Source organism: Pseudophryne corroboree, chromosome 5 (assembly GCF_028390025.1).
Source record: "Pseudophryne corroboree isolate aPseCor3 chromosome 5, aPseCor3.hap2, whole genome shotgun sequence".
Lineage (NCBI taxonomy): Eukaryota > Metazoa > Chordata > Amphibia > Anura > Myobatrachidae > Pseudophryne > Pseudophryne corroboree.
Window position 1 is genome coordinate 827,592,251 of NC_086448.1, and position 27,226 is coordinate 827,619,476.

Sequence of the window (27,226 nt, forward strand, 5' to 3'; positions counted from 1 at the left end):
ACACTTGGAAAAATGATCAACCGATCAATGACTGTAATATATTTCTGTATATATATATCTTAATATTCATCCTGGACACATTAGGTAAATTGAAAATACTTTATATAAAACTAAGCGTATATGTGGAAATCATGCAGGTGGACAATGCAGAATACGGGCAATGTTCTTTAAGCCTTATTTTTATTCCATTTAGTGATCTCTAACTGTGTTTCCTTAGAGTGCAAGTGTTAACGGGGGTTGGGACTGAAATGCAGATGGTTGGGATGCCGGCTGTCAGAATAGCGACCGCGGCATCCCAATGATTCGAATCCCGACAGGTGAAAGTAAGTATACTTACCTTCCCTTACTATCCCCCTAACCCTAACCTTCCCTTCTAGCAGCCTAAACCTAACCCTCCCTTCTAGCACCCTAAACCAACCCTCCGACCCCCCCCCCACCAGCCTAACCCAAACCCTCCCCGGTGGTGCCTAAACCTAACCCTCCCCCCCACAGCCTAACCCTCCCTAGGGGTGCCTAACCTAACCACCCCTCCCCGCAGCCTAAACCTAACCTTCCCTTCTAGCAGCCTAAACCAACCCTCCGACCCCCCCCCCCCACCCCCACCAGCCTAACCCAAACCCTCCCCGGTGGTGCCTAAACCTAACCCTCCCCCCCACAGCCTAACCCTCCCTAGGGGTGCCTAACCTAACCACCCCTCCCCGCAGCCTAAACCTAACCTTCCCTTCTAGCAGCCTAAACCTAACCCTCCCTTCTAGCACCCTAAACCAACCCTCCGACCTTCCCCCCACCAGCCTAACCCAAACCCTACCCGGTGGTGCCTAAAACTAACCCTCCCCCCCACAGCCTAACCCTCCCTAGGGGTGCCTAACCTAATCACCCCTCCCCGCAGCCTAAACCTAACCTTCCTGGCCTGCAGCCTAAACCTCCCTTCTAGCACCCTAAACCAACCCTCTGACCCCCCCCCCACCACCAGCCTAACCCAAACCCTCCCCGGTGGTGCCTAAACCTAACCCTCCCCCCCACAGCCAGACCTCCCTAGGGGTGCCTAACCTAACCACCCCTCCCCGCAGCCTAAACCTAACCTTCCTGGCCTGCAGCCTAATCTTAACCCTCCCCCCGCTGAGTAAATCTAACCCTGCCCCCATGGCTTACTTCTATGGAGGCCCAGTAGATGCTCGTTCAAGATCCCGGCGGTCGGGATTCCGATGCCAGGCTGGTGACCCTGTCAGGATTCCGGCATTTGTATTATGACTACCGGTATCCCGACCACGCGGATCCTGACCGGATCCCGTTAAGGGGAACCTATCATCTACATATAGTAAAGTCGGTCATTGTGTCACTAAGAAATGGCAGCCTTCATTTCTCTATGACCAATTCCTAGTAATCCGATAGGCTGCAGTCTCAAATTTTGGTTGCGCTCATAAAACGGCTGCTTCCACTGTTGGAAGACTTTAAATGTCGCTAAAGTTAACTTGTGGGCAACTACTTGACATTAACTATAACAGCCATCACATACTAAATGTTAAGTACCAGCTATCGTCAATGTAAGAGATGGAAAATTATCGTAATATTTTTACTTTTTGTTTTCTTTCAGATAATGTAATACCACAGGAAAATGTAACCAACTATGTACAATATATAACAGGAAAAGCAATAAATCCACATTGTCATAAATACATTTTAAATACAGAAAGCATCTAGGCTTCAGTGCGTGAAATACTATACTCATAAGAGCTTTACCCGCTCAGTAGTTCATTCATCCTCTCCTGCACTAACACATTTTGCATTTCCTGGGACTATTGAAAATATGTCGATAGAAAAACGTGTGCATTTAATGTATCTGATCCATTCACCCAACGTGTTTCTCCCTAAACACACAGACATGCATTATCTTCATAAGTACTGAAGGCACAAAATCTGTGTCTACTCAAACAAATATATATATATATCTATCTCTATTTAAAAATGGATTATGTTTATCACTGTTAATAACTTGATGTAATACCACATTAAAACCATAGTAAGGTCCTTCAAAATGCTTTTGAATAAATAAATGTTATACATGTGTGTATGTGTATATATATATATATATATATATATATATATATATACACACACACAGAATACAGTTATGATCTTTAATGACCAGATCATTACTATTTACTCTATATAGTTATTAAATATATATATGGATTTGGTCTCTGCTGTGGAGTCCATATGTCTGTTAGTGGGAAGCCTTGCTGCGAAATGCGTTGTGCAGATATTAATGATGCTCTGGGCGTTTCGGTGGCAAGATTTACTGGAGACGGAGTTTTTATGTCATCATTAGTTTTTGTGGTGTCTAGTCTCAGTACTGGATGGTAGGTGAACACACAGTAAAAGTGTCTTCGCTGAATTATTGGGAACCATAAGGGATTCAGCTACCTCTAAAATCTGAATTGCAACTTGTCCTTAATAATTTTTTTAGTTAGTGTCGTCTCTGCCTGGGAAATACATTTGCGTGAATCCAAAGTGTGATACAGCACAGTGAATGCGGCAGCTACACATGGAACTATTCTGTAAATAGATCTGTCTTCTCTCTTCTTTAACAAGGAGTCTTAGATATTACTGGGAGTGTATTACTCATGCTGAGACTTACAGTCCATTGTGGTGAGCAATTTGTCTATGCAACGGTGAGCCTTGACTGAGATAAAGGCTGCTAACGGACTAGACAGTACATGGTCCAAACACAAAGTAAAACATCTTATTTAATGCTTGATTGTGGTACACCCCATTGTCAGAAGGAATATCTACCCCTGATTAACTTATAAAACTATACGGATCTATCTGACGATACAGAGACCAACAGGTTTTTTTTTAAATTCAAAACGCAATAGGCACATACTGTATCTTGGGTGTAAGACGTGACAGTTCCACTGCTGGATTCCCTTTCATAATGCTACTATACACTTACACAGAACCATCTATTCTTAAGATCAACCAGAGTAGCTTTTTCGTGCTTCTAAAAGTTTTTCTAAGTAACATTCATTAGGATCAGGTCTCCTATTCACTATATTTATGAAATATTTGCCTATTTCACAGTTTAACAAGGGACGAGGGATCTGCTCTTGTCTTTTGTGGTTTGGAAACTTTTTACTTGAAGATTTGTGTAGCTGGCACATTGATGAATGACACCGTAGTCTGTAATATAGTGGTTTTTAGGAGGCTGATACAGGATCTATATTAGGCTCTACTGCTCCTAGCATTACAGTAAGTGGAATGAAGTGATAACAGTGTACGTATCACTTTCTCTCCGGATTAGCCTGGATTGTCAACTTGCTTTTAACCAAGACCTCTGTGTTATTAGTTTACATTAAAACGTTAAAAAGGGATAATGGGCAAACATGTATTATTCTGTGAAAATAGGACTCTAGATGAGCTATATAATTACCTCCACAGGGTCAGATTTTTTTTTTTAAATCAAGGTAGAAAAAAAAAAAAAATCAAAATATACGTCTATATATTTATATAATTATACAATGAAAAATAAACTTTTCTAGTGGTTTTTAAGACAGTGATAGTGCTAAAAATAAAAGGCATCTGGATTTCACCGATGCTGTAATCTAAAGACAACTCACTTTGTAAGCTATGTTGATCTTTACTCGTCTACGATGTGATCCGATAGCGCAAAACATCAAATCACAAGTTCAGTTTCCAAAAAGCTGTTATTTGGTTTTTGCACGGCTTTTAATACATAAGCATCCTGCCGCAAACAACTAAAAAACCCCACTGCGACGGTCTGCGGGCTACACTCGTGCATCCATTTACGGAAAAGGGAAAACAAAAAGTAGAAACGGAACAAAACACGTGCGCTAATCTGGAGAATAGAATTGTTCCCTTCTCATCCAGTTAATCTTAGAGTTGTCTTTTCTCTTTTTCTGTGCTAGCAACGTTATGTCTCCAGTCAGAGATCCAGGAGCAACTTAGCAGATGGCGTCACCATTTTTCGGAACCTAAATGTTCAGAGACTGCGGCGAGAACACAAAGGGACGCAAGATGACCAATGTTATAAGGCGGCATGAAACGTCCACAATCAACCCAGGCACTAATTTGTTATACTTGAAAGGTCCCACCTCACCCTACAAAACTCAGAACACCAACAACAACACAATTGGGTAAATCAATACCCGACAAAGTGCTTGTGTCACAATATAGCCCTCCAATAAAGTCAATCAAACCCTGTTTTTTTTTCTCCCCGCGTGCTGCGATGGCGTCGTGACATATCCAGGGAGCCAGCTAGTCTTTGCAGGTATATACCTCCTCTCTTTGCGTGCACTGTTTACACTCCACATAGCAGCACCAGCGGACCTGACACTGGCAGGGCCTCGTCACCACCTTGCTCTGGGTGTTATGCCCACGGCCACAGCAGATGCTCTCACAGTTTTTGTCTTTGTAACACCTCCTTCCCGAAGTACCGGGGGAATATTTGCTCATCAGGCAAAAGCTTGGCGAATCGTCAATGTAAACTAGGTCTGTAGTCCTGGGGATTTGGTCACTGTGTCCAGAAACGGGCTTTTTGGGCGGAGATATGTCCCCTTCTCCGGTAGCCTCATTGGTTGTGCTCCCTACTTTCAGCGACGTCTCGTACTTTTGCTTCAGCTGCTTTCCAATTTCGTGAAATGGGGACAGCTGTCTCCAACAGGTGCGGACCGTGCACGAACCGGACACCCCGTGGCATTTGCAAGTGGTCTTCACCCCGGATTTTATCACCTGAAATGACAGAAATGAAATGGAGTCAGCGGCGCGTAAAATAGGAGAGAGAAAAAAGGCGCCTCGGCTGGACTTCAGTTATTGTAAATAAAAAGATTCTACAGATTCTGGTGACCGAGGGGGAGATTTTTTAACCTTTGGATTTAGATACAATGGAGAAGTTGCCCAAACAGGTCACATTTTTACGTTCAGAAAACGGACTTACATCCAACCAGGGAACACTACCCTGTATACTTTGCAGAAGTAGGACATTTGTGATCCTGAGAAAACATAGGGGAAGATGCAGTAATCCTTGGAGAGTGATAAAATGAAGAGAGGAAACTACCACCCAATCAGCTCCTGTTATTTTTTAAATGCAACCTGTTACATGGCAGTTAGGAGCTGATTTGCTAGTACTTTATCTCTCTCCAAGGCTTAGAACATTTCCCCCATAACAGTACACCAATTGTTTAAAAATAAAAGACAAAAGTGTATATTGTGCAGCATAAACCTCTAACTGTGAGCCTTGGCAAACGCAAGGGGGAAGGGGGGTTCTAGTTGCGCGGAATCTCACCACCTCTTGGCCAGAGGCTCAAATTATGAGAACAATAGCAGTAGTATATAATAGAATTACTAGAGCTGCCGCCACAACATGCAGTGTAAGGGACAGAGCGGAGCTGCTACACATGTCCAGTGGTTGCAGCTTCTTCTACCAAGTTTGCTGTGTGTGTGTGGTTCTGAGACCCGCAATCAGTGCACTGGACCAGAGAGTAGCTGCCAAGAAAAAGAGACAGGAGCCTTACCATGAGGTGGGAGAATGTGAGCTTAGAAAGTGCAGTACTGTATCCTAGTGCTTCTATTATGTTTGTGTATTTATTTATTTATTATAGTACGTTTAACCTTTTCCTGACCACATATCTTATTTATATTATTTTAATGTTTGATACAGCCTATACTATAGACCATCTATAGTGTTAATTATTAATACTGTATTCCATACAGTATCCAGTGTATAAAAAAACCACGGGTTTCAGTATGACTTACCGGCGGGCGGGATGCCGGTTGTCCATATCCCGACAGCGGCATCCCGCCCGCCAGAATGCCGGCAGCGGGATGAGCGCAAAGAGTCCGCTTGCAGGCTCGCTGCGTTTGCCACAGGATCTATTCCCACTCTATGGGTGTCATGAATACCCATAGGACCAATAGTCCTGTTTTGCCGGGATTCCGGCTGGCGGAATTACGGCTGGCGGGATTTTGGCGTCAGTATCCTGACCGCCGGGATCCCGACAGCTCGCAAATTGAACTTATCCCAGACCAATGTGTACATTAATCTCCAGGAACGGTACTAGGTTCTTCTACCACTCCCCCAGACTCCCGCACTTGCTCCAATGTTCTGCAGAGTGGGAGATTGTGCATTGGAAACCCCCCTCTAGGATTCCTGCGTTTGCCCCTGGGGAGGAATACATACACAGAAAGTGGCAACGTAGGCAGACATGGTTAATCAATAACAGATCACTAAAACCTCGTCGCTTCATGGAAACATATCTACGTCATGGTTCTTCGGCTATAGAGAGATTTTCATTCACCCGCCTCCTCATTCAAGGAAGAATCCATTTATCAATGTTTGCTAACACCAAACACTGGACAAGGAAAAACAGCACCCGATTTATAAAGGACAACGGGCTTCCCGTGACCAGTACGTGTGGGGTGATCCGGCTCTACGCGACTTCTGATGTCACACTCAATGAAGGTTAAAGCGGCCTGTGCCAATATTCCTAGAAATGCAGCCTCTCAGCTCAATGAGGCACTTCATGCCTCACGCCTTAATTAATGTCTCTGATTCCTTAGTGGATGGTGCTTCAGTGATGTTTCCATCTCATTGATGGGCTTCAGCCTATGAAATGCCCACCTCTACTGTATTAATGCAAAGAGTTATACTTAGAACGAAAGACCGGGCAGCCGGTGTTGGCTGAACTACAACTCCCAGCATGCTCTGTCTACCGCTGCTGATTTTAGGAAGTCTATATTCTCAGACTGAACTCCACAGTCTTCTGCCAGGCATAGATCAGCTCCCAGGCATGTATTACTTTAGTCATGCTTGGAAGGCGAGGAAAACGTGAATAAATATTTATTGACATTTGCTTTATGACCTAGCTGTGAAAGGACTGCGTGAGGCAGTCAGAGTCGCACCGAGGCGTGGAGCTCAGGCTGGGACCCCGCCAGAACTTTCATGTTGCATAGAGCATTTCAGGCAGGCGTTTCTACGTACGGGTGACGAGAGCCAACAGCTACACCTCGCTGTGTGACACACACGCTACAACCCAATCACACACAGTAGCGCCCTGTGCGTAACGCCTGCTTACACAAAGAGCTGATTTATGGAGCGCAGTCACCAGGTCGGGCAGGGGTTGGCCGTCACACAGGATGACTGACATATCACCGTGAATATAGGCGGTTTCATCGCCGGCAGCATTTGTCTATCATGTATGCAGTGATACTTCTAGAGATGAGCGGGTTCGGTTTCTCTGAATCCGAACCCGCCAGAACTTCATGTTTTTTTTCACGAGTCCGAGCGACTCGGATCTTCCCGCCTTGCTCGGTTAACCCGAGCGCGCCCGAACGTCATCATGACGCTGTCGGATTCTCGCGAGGCTCGGATTCTATCGCGAGACTCGGATTCTATATAAGGAGCCGCGCGTCGCCGCCATTTTCACACGTGCATTGAGATTGATAGGGAGAGGACGTGGCTGGCGTCCTCTCCGTTTAGACACTTGATTTACTAATTTTGGGGAGCATTAGGAGTACTCAGTAGTGTACAGTGCAGAGTTTTGCTGATAGTGACCAGTGACCACCACTTTTATTTATAATCCGTTCTCTGCCTGAAAAAAGCGATACACAGCACACAGTGACTCAGTCACATACATACCATATCTGTGTGCACTGCTCAGGCTCAGGCCAGTGTGCTGCATCATCTATATATATTATATATCTGTCTGACTGCTCAGCTCACACAGCTTATAATTGTGGGGGAGACTGGGGAGCACTACTGCAGTGCCAGTTATAGGTTATAGCAGGAGCCAGGAGTACATAATATTATATTAAAATTAAACAGTGCACACTTTTGCTGCAGGAGTGCCACTGCCAGTGTGACTAGTGACCAGTGACCTGACCACCAGTATATAATATTAGTAGTATACTATCTCTTTATCAACCAGTCTATATTAGCAGCAGACACAGTACAGTGCGGTAGTTCACGGCTGTGGCTACCTCTGTGTCGGCACTCGGCAGCCCGTCCATAATTGTATATACCAGTGACCTAACCGTGGTTTTTTTTTCTTTCTTTATACATACATACTAGTTACGAGTATACTATCTCTTTATCAACCAGTCTATATATTAGCAGCAGACACAGTACAGTGCGGTAGTTCACGGCTGTGGCTACCTCTGTGTCGGCACTCGGCAGCCCGTCCATAATTGTATATACCAGTGACCTAACCGTGGTTTTTTTTTCTTTCTTTATACATACATACTAGTTACGAGTATACTATCTCTTTATCAACCAGTCTATATATTAGCAGCAGACACAGTACAGTGCGGTAGTTCACGGCTGTGGCTACCTCTGTGTCGGCACTCGGCAGCCCGTCCATAATTGTATATACCAGTGACCTAACCGTGGTTTTTTTTTCTTTCTTTATACATACATACTAGTTACGAGTATACTATCTCTTTATCAACCAGTCTATATATTAGCAGCAGACACAGTACAGTGCGGTAGTTCACGGCTGTGGCTACCTCTGTGTCGGCACTCGGCAGCCCGTCCATAATTGTATATACCAGTGACCTAACCGTGGTTTTTTTTTCTTTCTTTATACATACATACTAGTTACGAGTATACTATCTCTTTATCAACCAGTCTATATATTAGCAGCAGACACAGTACAGTGCGGTAGTTCACGGCTGTGGCTACCTCTGTGTCGGCACTCGGCAGCCCGTCCATAATTGTATATACCAGTGACCTAACCGTGGTTTTTTTTTCTTTCTTTATACATACATACTAGTTACGAGTATACTATCTCTTTATCAACCAGTCTATATATTAGCAGCAGACACAGTACAGTGCGGTAGTTCACGGCTGTGGCTACCTCTGTGTCGGCACTCGGCAGCCCGTCCATAATTGTATACTAGTATCCAATCCATCCATCTCCATTGTTTACCTGAGGTGCCTTTTAGTTGTGCCTATTAAAATATGGAGAACAAAAATGTTGAGGTTCCAAAATTAGGGAAAGATCAAGATCCACTTCCACCTCGTGCTGAAGCTGCTGCCACTAGTCATGGCCGAGACGATGAAATGCCAGCAACGTCGTCTGCCAAGGCCGATGCCCAATGGCATAGTACAGAGCATGTCAAAACCAAAACACCAAATATCAGTAAAAAAAGGACTCCAAAACCTAAAATAAAATTGTCGGAGGAGAAGCGTAAACTTGCCAATATGCCATTTACCACACGGAGTGGCAAGGAACGGCTGAGGCCCTGGCCTATGTTCATGGCTAGTGGTTCAGCTTCACATGAGGATGGAAGCACTCAGCCTCTCGCTAGAAAACTGAAAAGACTCAAGCTGGCAAAAGCACCGCAAAGAACTGTGCGTTCTTTGAAATCCCAAATCCACAAGGAGAGTCCAATTGTGTCGGTTGCGATGCCTGACCTTCCCAACACTGGACGTGAAGAGCATGCGCCTTCCACCATTTGCACGCCCCCTGCAAGTGCTGGAAGGAGCACCCGCAGTCCAGTTCCTGATAGTCAGATTGAAGATGTCAGTGTTGAAGTACACCAGGATGAGGAGGATATGGGTGTTGCTGGCGCTGGGGAGGAAATTGACCAGGAGGATTCTGATGGTGAGGTGGTTTGTTTAAGTCAGGCACCCGGGGAGACACCTGTTGTCCGTGGGAGGAATATGGCCGTTGACATGCCAGGTGAAAATACCAAAAAAATCAGCTCTTCGGTGTGGAGGTATTTCACCAGAAATGCGGACAACAGGTGTCAAGCCGTGTGTTCCCTTTGTCAAGCTGTAATAAGTAGGGGTAAGGACGTTAACCACCTCGGAACATCCTCCCTTATACGTCACCTGCAGCGCATTCATAATAAGTCAGTGACAAGTTCAAAAACTTTGGGTGACAGCGGAAGCAGTCCACTGACCAGTAAATCCCTTCCTCTTGTAACCAAGCTCACGCAAACCACCCCACCAACTCCCTCAGTGTCAATTTCCTCCTTCCCCAGAAATGCCAATAGTCCTGCAGGCCATGTCACTGGCAAGTCTGACGAGTCCTCTCCTGCCTGGGATTCCTCCGATGCATCCTTGCGTGTAACGCCTACTGCTGCTGGCGCTGCTGTTGTTGCCGCTGGGAGTCGATGGTCATCCCAGAGGGGAAGTCGTAAGCCCACTTGTACTACTTCCAGTAAGCAATTGACTGTTCAACAGTCCTTTGCGAGGAAGATGAAATATCACAGCAGTCATCCTACTGCAAAGCGGATAACTGAGTCCTTGACAACTATGTTGGTGTTAGACGTGCGTCCGGTATCCGCCGTTAGTTCACAGGGAACTAGACAATTTATTGAGGCAGTGTGCCCCCGTTACCAAATACCATCTAGGTTCCACTTCTCTAGGCAGGCGATACCGAGAATGTACACGGACGTCAGAAAAAGACTCACCAGTCTCCTAAAAAATGCAGTTGTACCCAATGTCCACTTAACCACGGACATGTGGACAAGTGGAGCAGGGCAGGGTCAGGACTATATGACTGTGACAGCCCACTGGGTAGATGTATGGACTCCCGCCGCAAGAACAGCAGCGGCGGCACCAGTAGCAGCATCTCGCAAACGCCAACTCTTTCCTAGGCAGGCTACGCTTTGTATCACCGCTTTCCAGAATACGCACACAGCTGAAAACCTCTTACGGCAACTGAGGAAGATCATCGCGGAATGGCTTACCCCAATTGGACTCTCCTGTGGATTTGTGGCATCGGACAACGCCAGCAATATTGTGTGTGCATTAAATATGGGCAAATTCCAGCACGTCCCATGTTTTGCACATACCTTGAATTTGGTGGTGCAGAATTTTTTAAAAAACGACAGGGGCGTGCAAGAGATGCTGTCGGTGGCCAGAAAAATTGCGGGACACTTTCGGCGTACAGGCACCACGTACAGAAGACTGGAGCACCACCAAAAACTACTGAACCTGCCCTGCCATCATCTGAAGCAAGAAGTGGTAACGAGGTGGAATTCAACCCTCTATATGCTTCAGAGGTTGGAGGAGCAGCAAAAGGCCATTCAAGCCTATACAATTGAGCACGATATAGGAGATGGAATGCACCTGTCTCAAGTGCAGTGGAGAATGATTTCAACGTTGTGCAAGGTTCTGATGCCCTTTGAACTTGCCACACGTGAAGTCAGTTCAGACACTGCCAGCCTGAGTCAGGTCATTCCCCTCATCAGGCTTTTGCAGAAGAAGCTGGAGGCATTGAAGAAGGAGCTAAAAGGGAGCGATTCCGCTAGGCATGTGGGACTTGTGGATGCAGCCCTTAATTCGCTTAACAAGGATTCACGGGTGGTCAATCTGTTGAAATCAGAGCACTACATTTTGGCCACCGTGCTCGATCCTAGATTTAAAGCCTACCTTGGATCTCTCTTTCCGGCAGACACAGGTCTGCTGGGGTTGAAAGACCTGCTGGTGACAAAATTGTCAAGTCAAGCGGAACGCGACCTGTCAACATCTCCTCCTTCACATTCTCCCGCAACTGGGGGTGCGAGGAAAAGGCTCAGAATTCCGAGCCCACCCGCTGGCGGTGATGCAGGGCAGTCTGGAGCGACTGCTGATGCTGACATCTGGTCCGGACTGAAGGACCTGACAACGATTACGGACATGTCGTCTACTGTCACTGCATATGATTCTCTCAACATTGATAGAATGGTGGAGGATTATATGAGTGACCGCATCCAAGTAGGCACGTCACACAGTCCGTACTTATACTGGCAGGAAAAAGAGGCAATTTGGAGGCCCTTGCACAAACTGGCTTTATTCTACCTAAGTTGCCCTCCCACAAGTGTGTACTCCGAAAGAGTGTTTAGTGCCGCCGCTCACCTTGTCAGCAATCGGCGTACGAGGTTACATCCAGAAAATGTGGAGAAGATGATGTTCATTAAAATGAATTATAATCAATTCCTCCGCGGAGACATTGACCAGCAGCAATTGCCTCCACAAAGTACACAGGGAGCTGAGATGGTGGATTCCAGTGGGGACGAATTGATAATCTGTGAGGAGGGGGATGTACACGGTGATATATCGGAGGGTGAAGATGAGGTGGACATCTTGCCTCTGTAGAGCCAGTTTGTGCAAGGAGAGATTAATTGCTTCTTTTTTGGGGGGGTCCAAACCAACCCGTCATATCAGTCACAGTCGTGTGGCAGACCCTGTCACTGAAATGATGGGTTGGTTAAAGTGTGCATGTCCTGTTTATACAACATAAGGGTGGGTGGGAGGGCCCAAGGACAATTCCATCTTGCACCTCTTTTTTCTTTTCTTTTTCTTTGCATCATGTGCTGATTGGGGAGGGTTTTTTGGAAGGGCCATCCTGCGTGACACTGCAGTGCCACTCCTAGATGGGCCCGGTGTTTGTGTCGGCCACTAGGGTCGCTAATCTTACTCACACAGCTACCTCATTGCGCCTCTTTTTTTCTTTGCGTAATGTGCTGTTTGGGGAGGGTTTTTTGGAAGGGACATCCTGCGTGACACTGCAGTGCCACTCCTAGATGTGCCCGGTGTTTGTGTCGGCCACTAGGGTCGCTAATCTTACTCACACAGCTACCTCATTGCGCCTCTTTTTTTCTTTGCGTCATGTGCTGTTTGGGGAGGTTTTTTTGGAAGGGACATCCTGCGTGACACTGCAGTGCCACTCCTAGATGGGCCCGGTGTTTGTGTCGGCCACTAGGGTCGCTAATCTTACTCACACAGTCAGCTACCTCATTGCGCCTCTTTTTTTCTTTGCGTCATGTGCTGTTTGGGGAGGGTTTTTTGGAAGGGCCATCCTGCGTGACACTGCAGTGCCACTCCTAGATGGGCCCGGTGTTTGTGTCGGCCACTAGGGTCGCTAATCTTACTCACACAGCTACCTCATTGCGCCTCTTTTTTTCTTTGCGTCATGTGCTGTTTGGGGAGGGTTTTTTGGAAGGGCCATCCTGCGTGACACTGCAGTGCCACTCCTAGATGGGCCCGGTGTTTGTGTCGGCCACTAGGGTCGCTAATCTTACTCACACAGCTACCTCATTGCGCCTCTTTTTTTCTTTGCGTCATGTGCTGTTTGGGGAGGGTTTTTTGGAAGGGACATCCTGCGTGACACTGCAGTGCCACTCCTAGATGGGCCCGGTGTTTGTGTCGGCCACTAGGGTCGCTTATCTTACTCACACAGCGACCTCGGTGCAAATTTTAGGACTAAAAATAATATTGTGAGGTGTGAGGTATTCAGAATAGACTGAAAATGAGTGTAAATTATGGTTTTTGAGGTTAATAATACTTTGGGATCAAAATGACCCCCAAATTCTATGATTTAAGCTGTTTTTTAGTGTTTTTGGAAAAAAACACCCGAATCCAAAACACACCCGAATCCGACAAAAATAATTCGGTGAGGTTTTGCCAAAACGCGTTCGAACCCAAAACACCGCCGCGGAACCGAACCCAAAACCAAAACACAAAACCCGAAAAATTTCAGGCGCTCATCTCTAGATACTTCATCCAAGCAAAGAGTCATTTTTCCGTTATCGTGGTCCATGGGAAAAAAACATCACATGGTTCGATCAAGTATTTTCTCAACGCTATGTGTCGGATAACTCCCGGTAATAGGAGATTCTGTATCTCTGTAATAAGTGACCCCCAAAAATAAATCACTCATTCTGCAGCTAAGAAAGGGCCGCTAGCGATATATAAGGTACAATGAGCCTTAACGGAAGTAATGCGTTGTTACTGTCTGCTTGCTGCACGATATATGTTGCACACTGGGCCTGGCGCTGAGACGGAGGCTATTCCGATATTTGTGCAAACATTTTTACATCTGCGCATTCACCCGAGTCGCACCGCGCAACTGTCACGATTCTGAGTCGCAGAACAAATTTAGGCACGTTCCTAGGTGGCTATACTCAGACGGATCCACCGCACCGTGGCCACGGGGCTGCTGCAAGTTGCGGTGCTCCGTCTAAAGGCACAACAGACGCCGTCTCAGTCCCTGCACATATTCGCGACACGCGGGTGTACACCAGGGAACAGCTCTGTAGCGGCATATTACCATAAAGTCACAGACATGACTGCTGCAAAAGATGAAAGGACACCCGCGAATAAGCCCCAATATCCGCAGTGGTTCACTATCAGTCTTCGCAGTCAGCTGTGTTTTAGGTATTGCTCCAGTAATGAGCTGGTACCCCCCCCCCCCCCCCCCCCTCACCCCCCTTCTCCAGCTCATGATGTCAGGTAAGTAAAAGGAAAAAAAAAAAAACATGAACAAATCAAACATTCTTCGGAGCGTCAGCCCTGGCGTACAGTTCATGCAGAGGAGAGAAACGATACAGCGGGGAGATGGTAGAATGCCATGTCTTACTGGGTAACCGCATATCCCTGCAGGGCGCCCCTTACATTTCGTGCGACATGCTTCGTCAAACACACCTCAGACAAGGTCGGACCTCGGGGGATTAAGAAACTTAGCAACGGTTCTGAAAGCCGGGCTGGACGTCCTGCTTAATGATACTTTGCTGAGAAACACGGGCAAAATTTAATTAAAACATCCCACACTTAGGCCGAGTGAAACCTCGGCGAACAAGTGTAACCGCTTCATCGCTGGAGAGAACACAAGGACGTCTGCTGTAACCAGGCGATAAGGAGGGGTTACATTACAAAACCACGGCAGCTTAATTATAACTTATCTCAATAACTGAGTAACATTGTCGATGATTGATATTCATGTTCTGAGCAGTTTTCTACTTTTGCATCATTTTGTTTTGCCAGTTATAATTCATTACCGATGTGCACGTGCCCTGCTACAACTTTTACACTCTGTGCTCTCCAGCCATATCTTTATATCAGCGGGTGATGCCGTGTATTTTCATTGCTTTGAGATATGACACAAAGCTGCTCTGCGGGCGCAGATGTACCCAACGAGGGGAGAGCAGGAGAAGCTCCTTGCGTGAAAGGACAAAAATAATATATCGGCCTGATGATATAAAAGCAGGACTTTAAACACAGATGGAAGACAGAAAGTTACATTTATGCCTAAAGTAGAATATAGACAAGGCATTTCTATTTTCAGGATTATAACATGTAATTAAACAGGAATGAATTGGCTACCTGGAGGTTTGCAAAGAGGTAAGGTGCGAAACGCGCTCCCTAGAACTTGTTGTCCTCATTGGTTGGTAGTTTTGTTTTGTAGCCTCCCCTATCATTCACTGAGTCTGGGCTTTATATGATAATATTTATCATAAAATGCTACAGGCACACAAGTACAGAAAACACGTCATCACGGGATGCAGGTCAGTCTAGAGTAGTGATGGCCAATAAGCGGCCCTGGGGCCACAGGGGAAGGGCCACATGCTGCCCGTATATGTCCTGCCTTATTGAGAGATTAATTTGTTATAGCTGGTAAATGGCTGCTGATCATCTGTAATTACATCTGTAATTAATTTTGAATTATTTTTTCTTTGATGAAGTGTATTGTGTTGTATATCTTATTGCTGAAAGTGAGGGTAACTTGCGGCCCTTATTAATGATAGGGGACCTCCCATGCGGACCCTGAAATGAATTAGGCTGCAGCTCTGTACATGTGATGGAGCTACAGGACCATCAGCCCGAAGCAGAAAACCCAACAGAAATCAGATTCGATTGTAGTCCAATAAATGACAGAATACTTCCAGATGTCAGGGCTGACTTCCAGAACTGGTAAGTGTCCCCTCACTTAACCCAGGGCAAAACCCATCTTCAATAGACAGGGTGCTGCCGGATAAATGGGCAGATCGTAGAGGAGGCGCAATAACATGGCGTTCCAAGCAAGCAACTGAGAGGTAACCAGGTGGATCAGGTGGAACTTACTTTGGACGCAGGGTAATATTCAGGATTGCTTGTAAACTTCATATAACACAGTCAATTAAAGACATCCTCTAAATGCACCTTTCCAGAGCAAAGCACACACATATATATATATATATATATATATATATATATATATACACACACTCTTATGTCATATCTTGCCATCAGAACCTCACATCATATTCCGCACAGCACACTCTAAGGCAATTGCAAGCTCTTGGAAATACATGTTGAGTATACGGAAAACATCTGATCGTCCCGCAATAAGAGAAGAAAGGTAATGAGCAGATTTGGCGATTCGGGAGCTAAGCTTTAATTATTTGCTTTTATTAAGTCGCACACAAAGAGACTTAAGTTAGCAAAACCCCCATAAGTGGCGGTGGTAAGTGGAAGGGGCTCCCGTATCATTGCCAGAAATGGGACTTTCACAGGATAAACAGCTGAGCGTTATTTGGCAATAGAGGGGAAATTGTGTTTTTAATAAGAGGTCCTTTCAGATCCCAGACGTTTCAATAAAGAGGAGACTGAAGAGGCTCTCCATTTAATTACTCATGTCCATGCCAAACAGTCTTCCTCTTTCATTAGTGAGTGAGGTCACACAGAAAGCCCCCTAGGAAGGGGGGACACAATAGGGCAAACTCGCCGGGTGATGATTTCATAATCTGTGTCATGCTTGCAAAAACTTTCGGAGATGGCAGATAATGGGGAGATGTGTAATCATGTTCTGCATTAGTCACGCATTGTATGATCGTGTGTAAAGTTACTTATGAAAGGGAGTCACACATCAAGGACAGTCTGACGGAGACAGGAGACCGTTCCTTATTATTTATTTATTAACAGTTTCTTATATAGCGCAGCATATTCCGTTGCGCTTTACAATTAGAACAACAGTAATAGAACTAAACTGGGTAAAAACAGACAGACATATAGGTAGGAAGGCCCTGCTCACAAGCTTACAATCTTACAGAAATCTATCTATCTCCCTCTCTCAATTCTATCTATCTCTCTCTCTCAATTCTATCTGCCTATCTATCTATCATTCTATCTATCTCTCTATATTGTATCTATCTATCTATCTATCTATCTCAATTCTATCTATCTCAATTCTATCTGTCTCTCTCAATTCTATTTATCTATCTATCCATCTCTCTATCTATCTCTCTATCTCTCTCTCTATCTATCTATCTCAGTTCTATTTATCTGTCTATCTATCTATCTGTCTGTCTATCTATCTATCTCAATTCTATCTATCTATCTATCCATCTATCTATCTCAGTTCTATTTATCTGTCTATCTATCTGTCTATCTATCTATCTCAATTCTATCTATCTCTTATCTATCTGTCTCTCTCAATTCAATTTATCGATCTATCCATCTCTCTATCTCTCTATCTCTCTATCTCTCTATCTATCTGTCTCAATTCTATCTGTCTCTCTCAATTCTATTTATCTATCTATCTCAGTTCTATCTATCTATCTATCTATCTATCTATCTATCTATCTATCTATCTATCTATCTATCTATCTCTCAATTCTATCTATATATCTATCGCTCTATCTACCTATCTGTCTGTCAGTCTGTCTGACTCTCTCAGTTCTATTTATCTGTCTGTCTATCTATCTATCTATCTATCTATCTATCTATCTATCTATCTATCTCTTATCTATCTGTCTCTCTCAATTCTATTTATCTATCTATCTCAGTTCTATTTATCTGTCTGTCTGTCTATCTATCTATCTATCTATCTATCTATCTATCTCTCTCAATTCTATCTATTTATCTATCTCTCTATATATCTATCGCTCTATCTACCTATCTGTCTGTCTGTCTCTCTCAGTTCTATTTATCTGTCTCTCTATCTATCTCTCTATCTCTCTATCTCTCTATCTATCTATCTATCTATCTATCTATCTATCTATCTATCTATCTATCTATCTATCTATCTCTCAATTCTATCTATTTATCTATCTCTCTATATATCTATCGCTCTATCTACCTATCTGTCTGTCTGTCTGTCTGAGTTCTATTTATCTGTCTATCTATCTGTCTGTCTATCTATCTATCTTATCTATCTTATCTATCTGTCCCTCAATTCTATCTATCTATCTATCTATCTATCTATCTATCTATCTATCTATCTATCTCTCTCAGTTCTATTTATCTATCTATATTATCTATCTATAAGTCTATTGGGCCCTACACACTGGCAGATCTACCGCCGAGCTACCCGATGGCGGATACGGCAGACGGGTGACCCGGCGACGGGGTGGAGCTTACCGGGGGAGTGAAGTTTCTTCACTCCCCCCGTCACCCGGCGCCATAGCATATCGTTCTGTTTTATCTGTCAGTGTGTAGGGTCCTTGTCTGTCTCTCTCAATTTTATCTCCCTCTCTCAACTCTGTCTGTCTGCCTATCTATCATATATGTTTATGTGACAACTAACATTCAGAATTACTGTTTTCAACAAAACATATTACATAAGGGGCCCATTTATCAACGAGTGATAAAACTCGTTGTGAATGATAAAACATGTTGCGTATGATAAATGGTGCTCCACCTCCCACTGTCATTTTTCAAACACACGTCAGTAAGGAGCTGAACACGTGACAGTTGGGAGCTGATTGGCTGGAGCACCATTTATCTTTCACAGTGAGTTTTATCACTCGTTGATAAATGAGCCCCTAAATGTTTTATTTCTGTGTTATTATTCGTGTAACATTACACTACCATCCATCACAGTATAGGTATACTATTACCTGACACGCTGTACTGTTCTCTAGAATCACGTAGGGATAGTTATTATGATGAATATAAAATCACAACTGTTTATTATTGCCTGTATCATTTTATATATTGTATATTGTTATAAATCTATACTCATATAAAGAACAGAAGGGCGTGCATTATTCCATATTTTACAGAATATCTGGCACACATTTGTTGCCCATTATCCCTCCCTTACCCTGTACACATGGAGTGTCTACTCACCTTGATCCCCACGTTGGTGTTATGTAGGTCCACTCGTGCTCGGAGATCCCGGTCAGCCTTCTTTCCCAGAAACTCCTTGACAAATTTGTTGCTGTACTTCAGGTTGTCTCCGCAGCCACCCCACTGCCAGGCTTCCCTGTTCTCAAGGTCCGGGGCCTCGTCGCAGGTGCAGCGCTCCATCCGGCCAGCGCTACACGCTTTAGCCATGGCGTGGGTAAGCCCTGCTGAGGAGATGGCATAGAGGAACGCGGTTTCCTTGAAACCTGGAAAGGAAGGAATTTAAAGGGTCAATGACGGTTTCAGGGCTGACGCGTTTCACACATATTTACTGCAGCTGGCAATAGGATGTGTTACCATTTGTGTCATGGACAAACACACTGATTGGTGACAGTGTGGTCTAGAACTGTGATTCCTATAACGCTCTGATTGGCTGCAGGTCAGTCTAGGCCACTGAGTCCTATAACACTCTGATTGGCTGCAGGCCATTCCAGGCCAGTGATTCCTATAACGCTCTGATTGGCTGCACGGCAGTCTAGTCCTATGAATGTTATAATCCTCTGATTGGCTGCAGGTCATTCTAGTCCTGTGAATATTATAACGCTCTGATTGGCTGCAAGTCATTCTAGGCCAGTGATTCCTATAACGCTCTGATCGGCTGCAGGGCAGCCTAGTCCTATGAATGTTATAACGCTCTGATTGGCTGCACGGCAGTCTAGTCCTATGAATGTTATAACGCTCTGATTGGCTGCACGGCAGTCTAGTCCTGTGAATGTTATAACGCTCTGATTGGCTGCTGGTCATTCTAGTCCAGTGATTCCTATAATGCTCTGATTGGCTGCTGGTCATTCTAGTCCAGTGATTCCTATAATGCTCTGATTGGCTGCTGGTCATTCTAGGCCTGTGATTCCTATAATGCTCTGTTCGGCTGCAGGGCAGTCTAGTCCTATTAATGTTATAATGCTCTGATTGGCTACAGGTCATTCTAGTCCTGTGAATGTTATAATGCTCTGATTGGCTGCTGGTCATTCTAGGCCAGTGATTCCTATAATGCTCTGATTGGCTGCAGGGCAGTCTAGTCCTATGAATGTTATAATGCTCTGATTGGCCGCTGGTCATTCTAGTCCAGTGATTCCTATAATGCGCTGATTGGCTGCTGGTCATTCTAGTCCAGTGATTCCTATAATGCTCTGATTGGCTGCTGGTCATTCTAGGCCAGTGATTCCTATAATGCTCTGTTCGGCTGCAGGGCAGTCTAGTCCTATTAATGTTATAATGCTCTGATTGGCTACAGGTCATTCTAGTCCTGTGAATGTTATAATGCTCTGATTGGCTGCTGGTCATTCTAGGCCAGTGATTCCTATAATGCTCTGATTGGCTGCAGGGCATTCTAGTCCTGTGAATGTTATAATGCTCTGATTGGCTGCTGGTCATTCTAGTCCAGTGATTCCTATAATGCTCTGATTGGTGCAATGCTAGGAACTTCTTAATGTACAAACTACGTAACTTATATCTGAACCACACTTGCCTACTTTTTTATTATTATTATTATTATTTTTACAATTTATTTATAATGCGCCACAAGTGTTTCGCAGCGCCGTACATACGTCACACATTAGAACAATACAGGGTATAAAGAACTTAACATTAACATTACAGAAACAGAAAAAACTAAAGCAGAGCACAGGTAAGAATGAGCAGCACAGTTCTTAGTACACAATACAGCGGAGACGTCAGGAAGCACAGGAGTAATCCGCGCACTACTGGGGGCGCGCAGCCATAGGAAGAGATGAACAGTCATGAGCGAGAGGCGATGCCGGTATATACAGTCACTGAGTAGGAGACAGCTGTCATTGAAGTGCGAGAGAAGAGGGCTGTGGGAACAGGAGGGAAGAGGGCCCTGCTCCAAGGAGCTCACAATCTTTTGAAAAAGCATTTCAGGGACATAGTGAAAACAATAGCCATGAGCGCAGCATTAAAGTGAGTGTACACTGCCTTACAGGTGTATCATAAAAAGGGCTTACATCCAAATGTAAACGAGCCCCTAGGCAGTTATAGTTTGGCACATAAATATATATATATATATATATATATATATATATATATATATCCATATGGAGGGGCCCCCACGTATACCACAGCAGAAGAAAGCGGCACTCGGAGTCTTTAGTAGTCGTGCAAAATCAGCAAGCAAGCTTTAATATGTAGACATCAACGTTTCGGGGTTTCCCCCTTCATCAGGATAACTCACAAACCGTGCGCGGGCGGGAGATCCTGAAATCGTTATAGGTTAAGGTGTGGTATTTATTCACTGTATGCACATACCTTCAAGTGGCCATGACAAACATTATTTGAAAACGTCTATAGCCACAGGGATCACTGAGCCTTCTACCCAGTGCAGGGAAATGATCCCATTTGATGGTATATATATATATATATATATATATATATTCCCCCAATACATAACAGCTATATAATGGGGGTAAGGCGCAATCACAGAGATTGCTACTATATCAGGGAGTCTCCCTGGCATTCGGGGACAGTTGTCCGTATAACCTGGACATGAAAGAGGCGAAGATTAATACAACAGCTGAAATGTGCCTGAAATACTGTATATGAACAAGAACTACACATAACATTTAGATAAGGTAAAGTGATCTTCAGTGTCAGCTCTGCATGTGCCCTCCTGCAACTTTTACTAAATACATTGCTTTGTCTTTTGTTTCCTCCTGCGTTCATCATCAAGGCCTTTCTATCACATATATCGCAATCTGCAATACCCTTGTTTATCAACATTTATTTATATAGCGCCAGCATATACCACTGTGCATCACACTTGGATACAATTTGCAATCTCCGGCTCCCATTTCTCCAGCTATAGCAAGATGCTGAATGATTGTATTAGTGTTAGAGGTTATATCTTGTGACAGGAGATACTGGGCCTGATTCACAAAACCGTCCGGCACCTGCGTTACTTAGTGTGCGCACAAAGGAGCCATTGCGTTCAGCACAGACGGTATCAGGGAAATAACAAAGGGGATAATTCACAGCCTGCGATCAGGTCTGAACTGCGCATGCGTATGCACCGCAATGCCCAGGCGCGTCAGGCGACTGCACCGGGCATCGGTGCATAGCGATGGGATGGTGCGAAAAAAGCGATCGCACGGGCGATCGCAAGGAGATTGACAGGAAGAGGGCGTTTGTGGGTGGTCTGGAAAAACGCAGTCGTGTCCGAGCGTTTGCAGGGAGGGTGCCTGATATCAATTCCAGTCCCGGACAGGCTGATGCGATCGCAGTGGCTGAGTAAGTACTGGGCTACTCAGAAATTGCACAAGATCAGTTTGCGCAGCTCGGCTACACATGCGTTCGCACACTTGCAAAGCGAAAATGCACTCCCCCAGTAGGTGGCGACTATCTGATCGCAGGACAGCAAAAATCGCCTGCTGGCGATCGGGTCTGAATTACCCCCAGAATCTGCTGAAGAATCAGGAGCAGAATGTTGTGTCCCGCTGTCTCTGCAATTGTGTAATATATGTTTATATTGAGATAAGTGAATGTAAGAGGATAATGTGACTTGGATAATAATGCAGCACAGGACTGAGTAATATATTTACAAGTGGCGGGCACTGCAGTGGGGTTCAATGAAGACCCCAGTTCCCAGCCAGTCTCCCCCAGCCTCGTCTGACACTGGGCACATGGTAAGCTGTCTCAGGAGTGTGCCACATGATTGCACAAGATATTAATTAACAAGATAATAAAACCTATCGGAATACATGCATTCTAACCTCAGGTGTCTCCCAAGTCTGCTGCCCGCATCTCTCTGGTTACAGAGCTTCTCACATCACTAACCAGAACATTAACCCCTTCCGTGCTGGGAGTCCCGCTGCCTGCATTCCCAGATCAAGGAGTTAACAGACCGGAACCTGTCGCTGACTAACCAGGGATCCAGGTAGGTCAGGTTACCGCAACAAATGACACAACGCGTTTTATCAGCACAACTCCTAACATTACAACCTATTATCACAATTAGCACTCTGTAGTAAATAGATTTGTATAGAAACTAGGTGTTACTGCACCTTCATAGCTCTCATCCATACAGAATCTTCCTGGTATCTTCCCCCACTGGTTACTTGTTTTGTGCACGTTAATCCGTTGTCATTATATAAAGTTATCTATAAAGCAGTAAGGAAACTCCTTCCTTGTGCTGGGAGGGTAGAGAATCCCTGGTACCTGCTGGGTTCTCTGGCTGAATGTTGCCAGGACAATAAGAACCCCCCAGTGACGTTGTTTGCATCCCTTGCCTAAAAGTAGAAATATTTTACCAACCCCATTAAAAAAGGACAGTGTTCCATGGCCTATAAAAGTCTATTTTACCATTGTTAGGTGCTTTCCGCCAAGACCTCACTTATTGATCTTTACATTCTCTTTGTAGGGTTCATCACTAAAAATACTACCAAGGAGGTGCAGACATGAGGCACAGGGTACAGAGGGCCCTTGTCCTGAGAGCTTACATTCTCTTGGTATAGACTATAGAGCAACACTGAGACAATAGCAATAGCATACTTCCCCATATGTGTCAACAGAATTTAGACAAGTGAACTGAGGCATGTATGCATCATAGAGAATGTGACAGGGGCAGTTACAGCCTGATAGTTACTGTATGTAGTGGGAGGAGCAGGAATCAACAGCAGCACAGAGTATATCAGGAGATGAGTGCTGTGTCAGTGAGGACAGGGCTGCATGTGACAGGGGCAGTGACATGATGTGAGCAGCAGGAAGCCACAGACTGAGAGTTATATAGTGGGAGGAGCAGGGTCCCCAGCAGCACAGAGTATATCAGGAGATGAGTGATGTGTCAGTGAGGACAGGGCTGCATGTGACAGGGGCAGTGACATCATGTGAGGAGGGGAATGGGGGCAGCAGGAAACCACAGACTGAGAGTTATATAGTGGGAGGAGCAGGATCCCCAGCAGCACAGAGTATGTCAGGAGATGAGTGATGTGTCAGTGAGAACAGGGCTGCATGTGACGGGACAGTGACATGATGTGAGGAGGGGAATGGAGGCAGCAGGAGGCCACAGACTGAGAGTTATATAGTGGGAGGAGCAGGGTCCCCAGCAGCACAGAGTATATCAGGAGATGAGTGATGTTAGTGAGGACAGGGCTGCACGTGACAGGGACAGTGACATGATGTGAGGAGGGGAATGGAGGCAGCAGGAAGCCACAGACTGAGAGTTATATAGTGGGAGGAGCAGGGTCCCCAGCAGCACAGAGTATATCAGGAGATGAGTGATGTTAGTGAGGACAGGGCTGCATGTGACAGGGGCAGTGACATGATGTGAGGAGGGGAATGGAGGCAGCAGGAAGTCACAGACTGAGAGTTATATAGTGGGATGAGCAGGGTGTCCAGCAGCACAGAGTATATCAGGAGATGAGTGATGTGTCAGTGAGGACAGGGCTGCATGTGACAGGGGCAGTGAGATGATGTGAGGAGGGGAATGGAGGCAGCAGGAAGCCACAGACTGAGAGTTATATGGTGGAAAGAGCAGAGTCCCCAGCAGCACAGAGTATATCAGGAGATGAGTGATGTGTCAGTGAGGACAGGGCTGCATGTGACAGGGGCAGTGACATGATGTGAGGAGGGGAATGGAGGCAGCAGGAAGCCACAGACTGAGAGTTATATAGTGGGATGAGCATGGTCCCCCAGCAGCACAGAGTATATCAGGAGATGAGTGATGTGTCAGTGAGGACAGGGCTGCATGTGACAGGGGCAGTGACATGTTGTGAGGAGGGGAATGGAGGCAGCAGGAAGCCACAGACTGAGAGTTATATAGTGGGAGGAGCAGGGTCCCCCAGCAGCACAGAGTATATCAGGAGATGAGTGATGTGTCAGTGAGGACAGGGCTGCATGTGACAGGGGCAGTGACATGATGTGAGGAGGGGAAAGGAGGCAGCAGGAAGCCACAGACTGAGAGTTATATAGTGGGAGGAGCAGGGTCCCCCAGCAGCACAGAGTATATCAGGAGATGAGTGATGTGTCAGTGAGGACAGGGCTGCATGTGACAGGGGCAGTGACATGATGTGAGGAGGGGAATGGAGGCAGCAGGAAACCACAGACTGAGAGCTATATAGTGGGAGGAGCAGGATCTCCAAGTGAGTGATCATTACAAAGCACATGCACTAAATTTTTGATCAGGATTTGCAGAGACTTAGATGCTGCCCCTGTACTGGTACCACTGCTGGCAGGGGCCTGTAAGAAAATACATCCAGCCTAATACAGCTGAACCTGCAGTGCACTGGGGGGTGGGGGGATTTGTAGAGTCAATCCCGGGCATCAGAAGAAGATAGAGAGAGATGGGGGTAGATTTTGTAGGAGTATATAATCAGCCTCCAATGCACAGTATATAATGCAGCCTCCGATGCACAGTATATAATAGAACCTTTGATGCACAGTATATAATAGAGCCTTTGATGCACAATATATTATGCAAACTCCGATGCACAGTATATAATGCAAACTCCGATGCACAGTACATAATGCAGCCTCCGATGCACAGTATATAATAGAGCCTTCGATGCACAATATATAATGCAAACTCCGATGCACAGTATATAATGCAAACTCTGATGTACAGCATATAATACAGCCTCCAATGCACAGTATATAATGCAGCCTCCAATATACAGTATGATACAGACTCCAATGCACAGTATACTGTATAATGCAACCTCCAATGTACAGCATATAATGCAGCCTCTAATGCACAGTATATAATGCAGTCTCCAATGTACAGTATATAATGCAGCCTCCAATGCACAGTATATAAAGTAAAATATATAATGCAGTCTCCAATGAAAAGTATATAATGCAGTCTCCAATGTACAGTATATAATGCAGTCTCCAATGTACAGTATATAATGCAGCCTCTGATGCACAGTATATAATGCAGCCTCCAATGCACAGTATATAATGCAACCTCCAATGCACAGTATATAATGCAGCCTCTGATGCACAGTATATAATGCAGCCTCCAATGCACAGTATATAATGCAACCTCCAATGTACAGCATATAATGCAGCCTCCAATGCACAGTATATAATGCACAGTATATAATGCAGCCTCCAATGCACAGTATATAATGCAGCCTCCAATGCACAGCATATAATGCAGCCTCTGATGCACAGTATATAATGCAGCCTCCAATGCACAGTATATAATGCAGCCTCTGATGTACAGTATATAATGCAGCCTCTGATGCACAGTATATAATGCAGTCTCCAATGTACAGTATATAATGCCGCCTCCAATGTACAGCATATAAGCCGCCTTTGATGCACAGGATATAATGCGGTCTCCAGTGTACAGTATACAGTATAATGCAGCCTCTGATACACAGTATATAATGCAGCCTCTGATGCACAGTATATAATGCAGCCTCCAATGCACAGTATATAATGCAGCCTCTGATGTACAGTATATAATGCAGCCTCTGATGTACAGTATATAATGCAGCCTCTGATGCCCAGTATATAATGCAGTCTCCAATGTACAGTATATAATGCCGCCTCCAATGTACAGCATATATTGCCGCCTTTGATGCACAGGATATAATGCGGTCTCCAGTGTACAGTATACAGTATAATGCAGCCTCCAATGCACAGTATATAATGCACAGTATATAATGCATCCTCTGATGCACAGAATATAATGCACAGTATATAATGCAGCCTCTGATGCACAGAATATAATGCGGTCTCCAGTGTACAGTATACAGTATAATGCAGCCTCCAATGCACAGTATATAATGCATAGAGATGAGCGGGTTCGGTTTCTCTGAATCCGAACCCGCCAGAACTTCATGTTTTCTTTCACGGGTCCGAGCGACTCGGATCTTCCCGCCTTGCTCGGTTAACCCGAGCGCGCCCGAACGTCATCATGACGCTGTCGGATTCTCGCGAGGCTCGGATTCTATCGCGAGACTCGGATTCTATATAAGGAGCCGCGCGTCGCCGCCATTTTCACACGTGCATTGAGATTGATAGGGAGAGGACGTGGCTGGCGTCCTCTCCGTTTAGAATAGATTAGAGAGACACTTGATTTACTAATTTTGGGGAGCATTAGGAGTACTCAGTACAGTGCAGAGTTTTGCTGATAGTGACCAGTGACCACCAGTTTTATTTATAATCCGTTCTCTGCCTGAAAAAAGCGATACACAGCACACAGTGACTCAGTCACATACCATATCTGTGTGCACTGCTCAGGCTCAGGCCAGTGTGCTGCATCATCTATTATCTATATATAATATTATATATATCTGTCTGACTGCTCAGCTCACACAGCTTATAATTGTGGGGGAGACTGGGGAGCACTACTGCAGTGCCAGTTATAGGTTA

The 27,226-nt window shown here is 45.1% G+C and overlaps 1 protein-coding gene across 1 annotated transcript in view; it reads right to left on the bottom strand.

Moving 5' to 3' along the window:
* Positions 1-1,034: 1,034 nt before the first annotated feature.
* WNT9A (Wnt family member 9A) overlaps positions 1,035-27,226 on the bottom strand; it is a 230,584-nt gene continuing 204,392 nt past the window's right edge. The window contains exons 3-4 of the mRNA XM_063924527.1: positions 18,836-19,098; positions 1,035-4,749 (exon numbers count right to left, since the gene is read on the bottom strand). Of these exons, the coding sequence (XP_063780597.1) occupies positions 4,276-4,749; positions 18,836-19,098 (737 nt within the window). The 3' untranslated portion in view covers positions 1,035-4,275. The remainder of the gene's footprint in view (positions 4,750-18,835; positions 19,099-27,226) is intronic.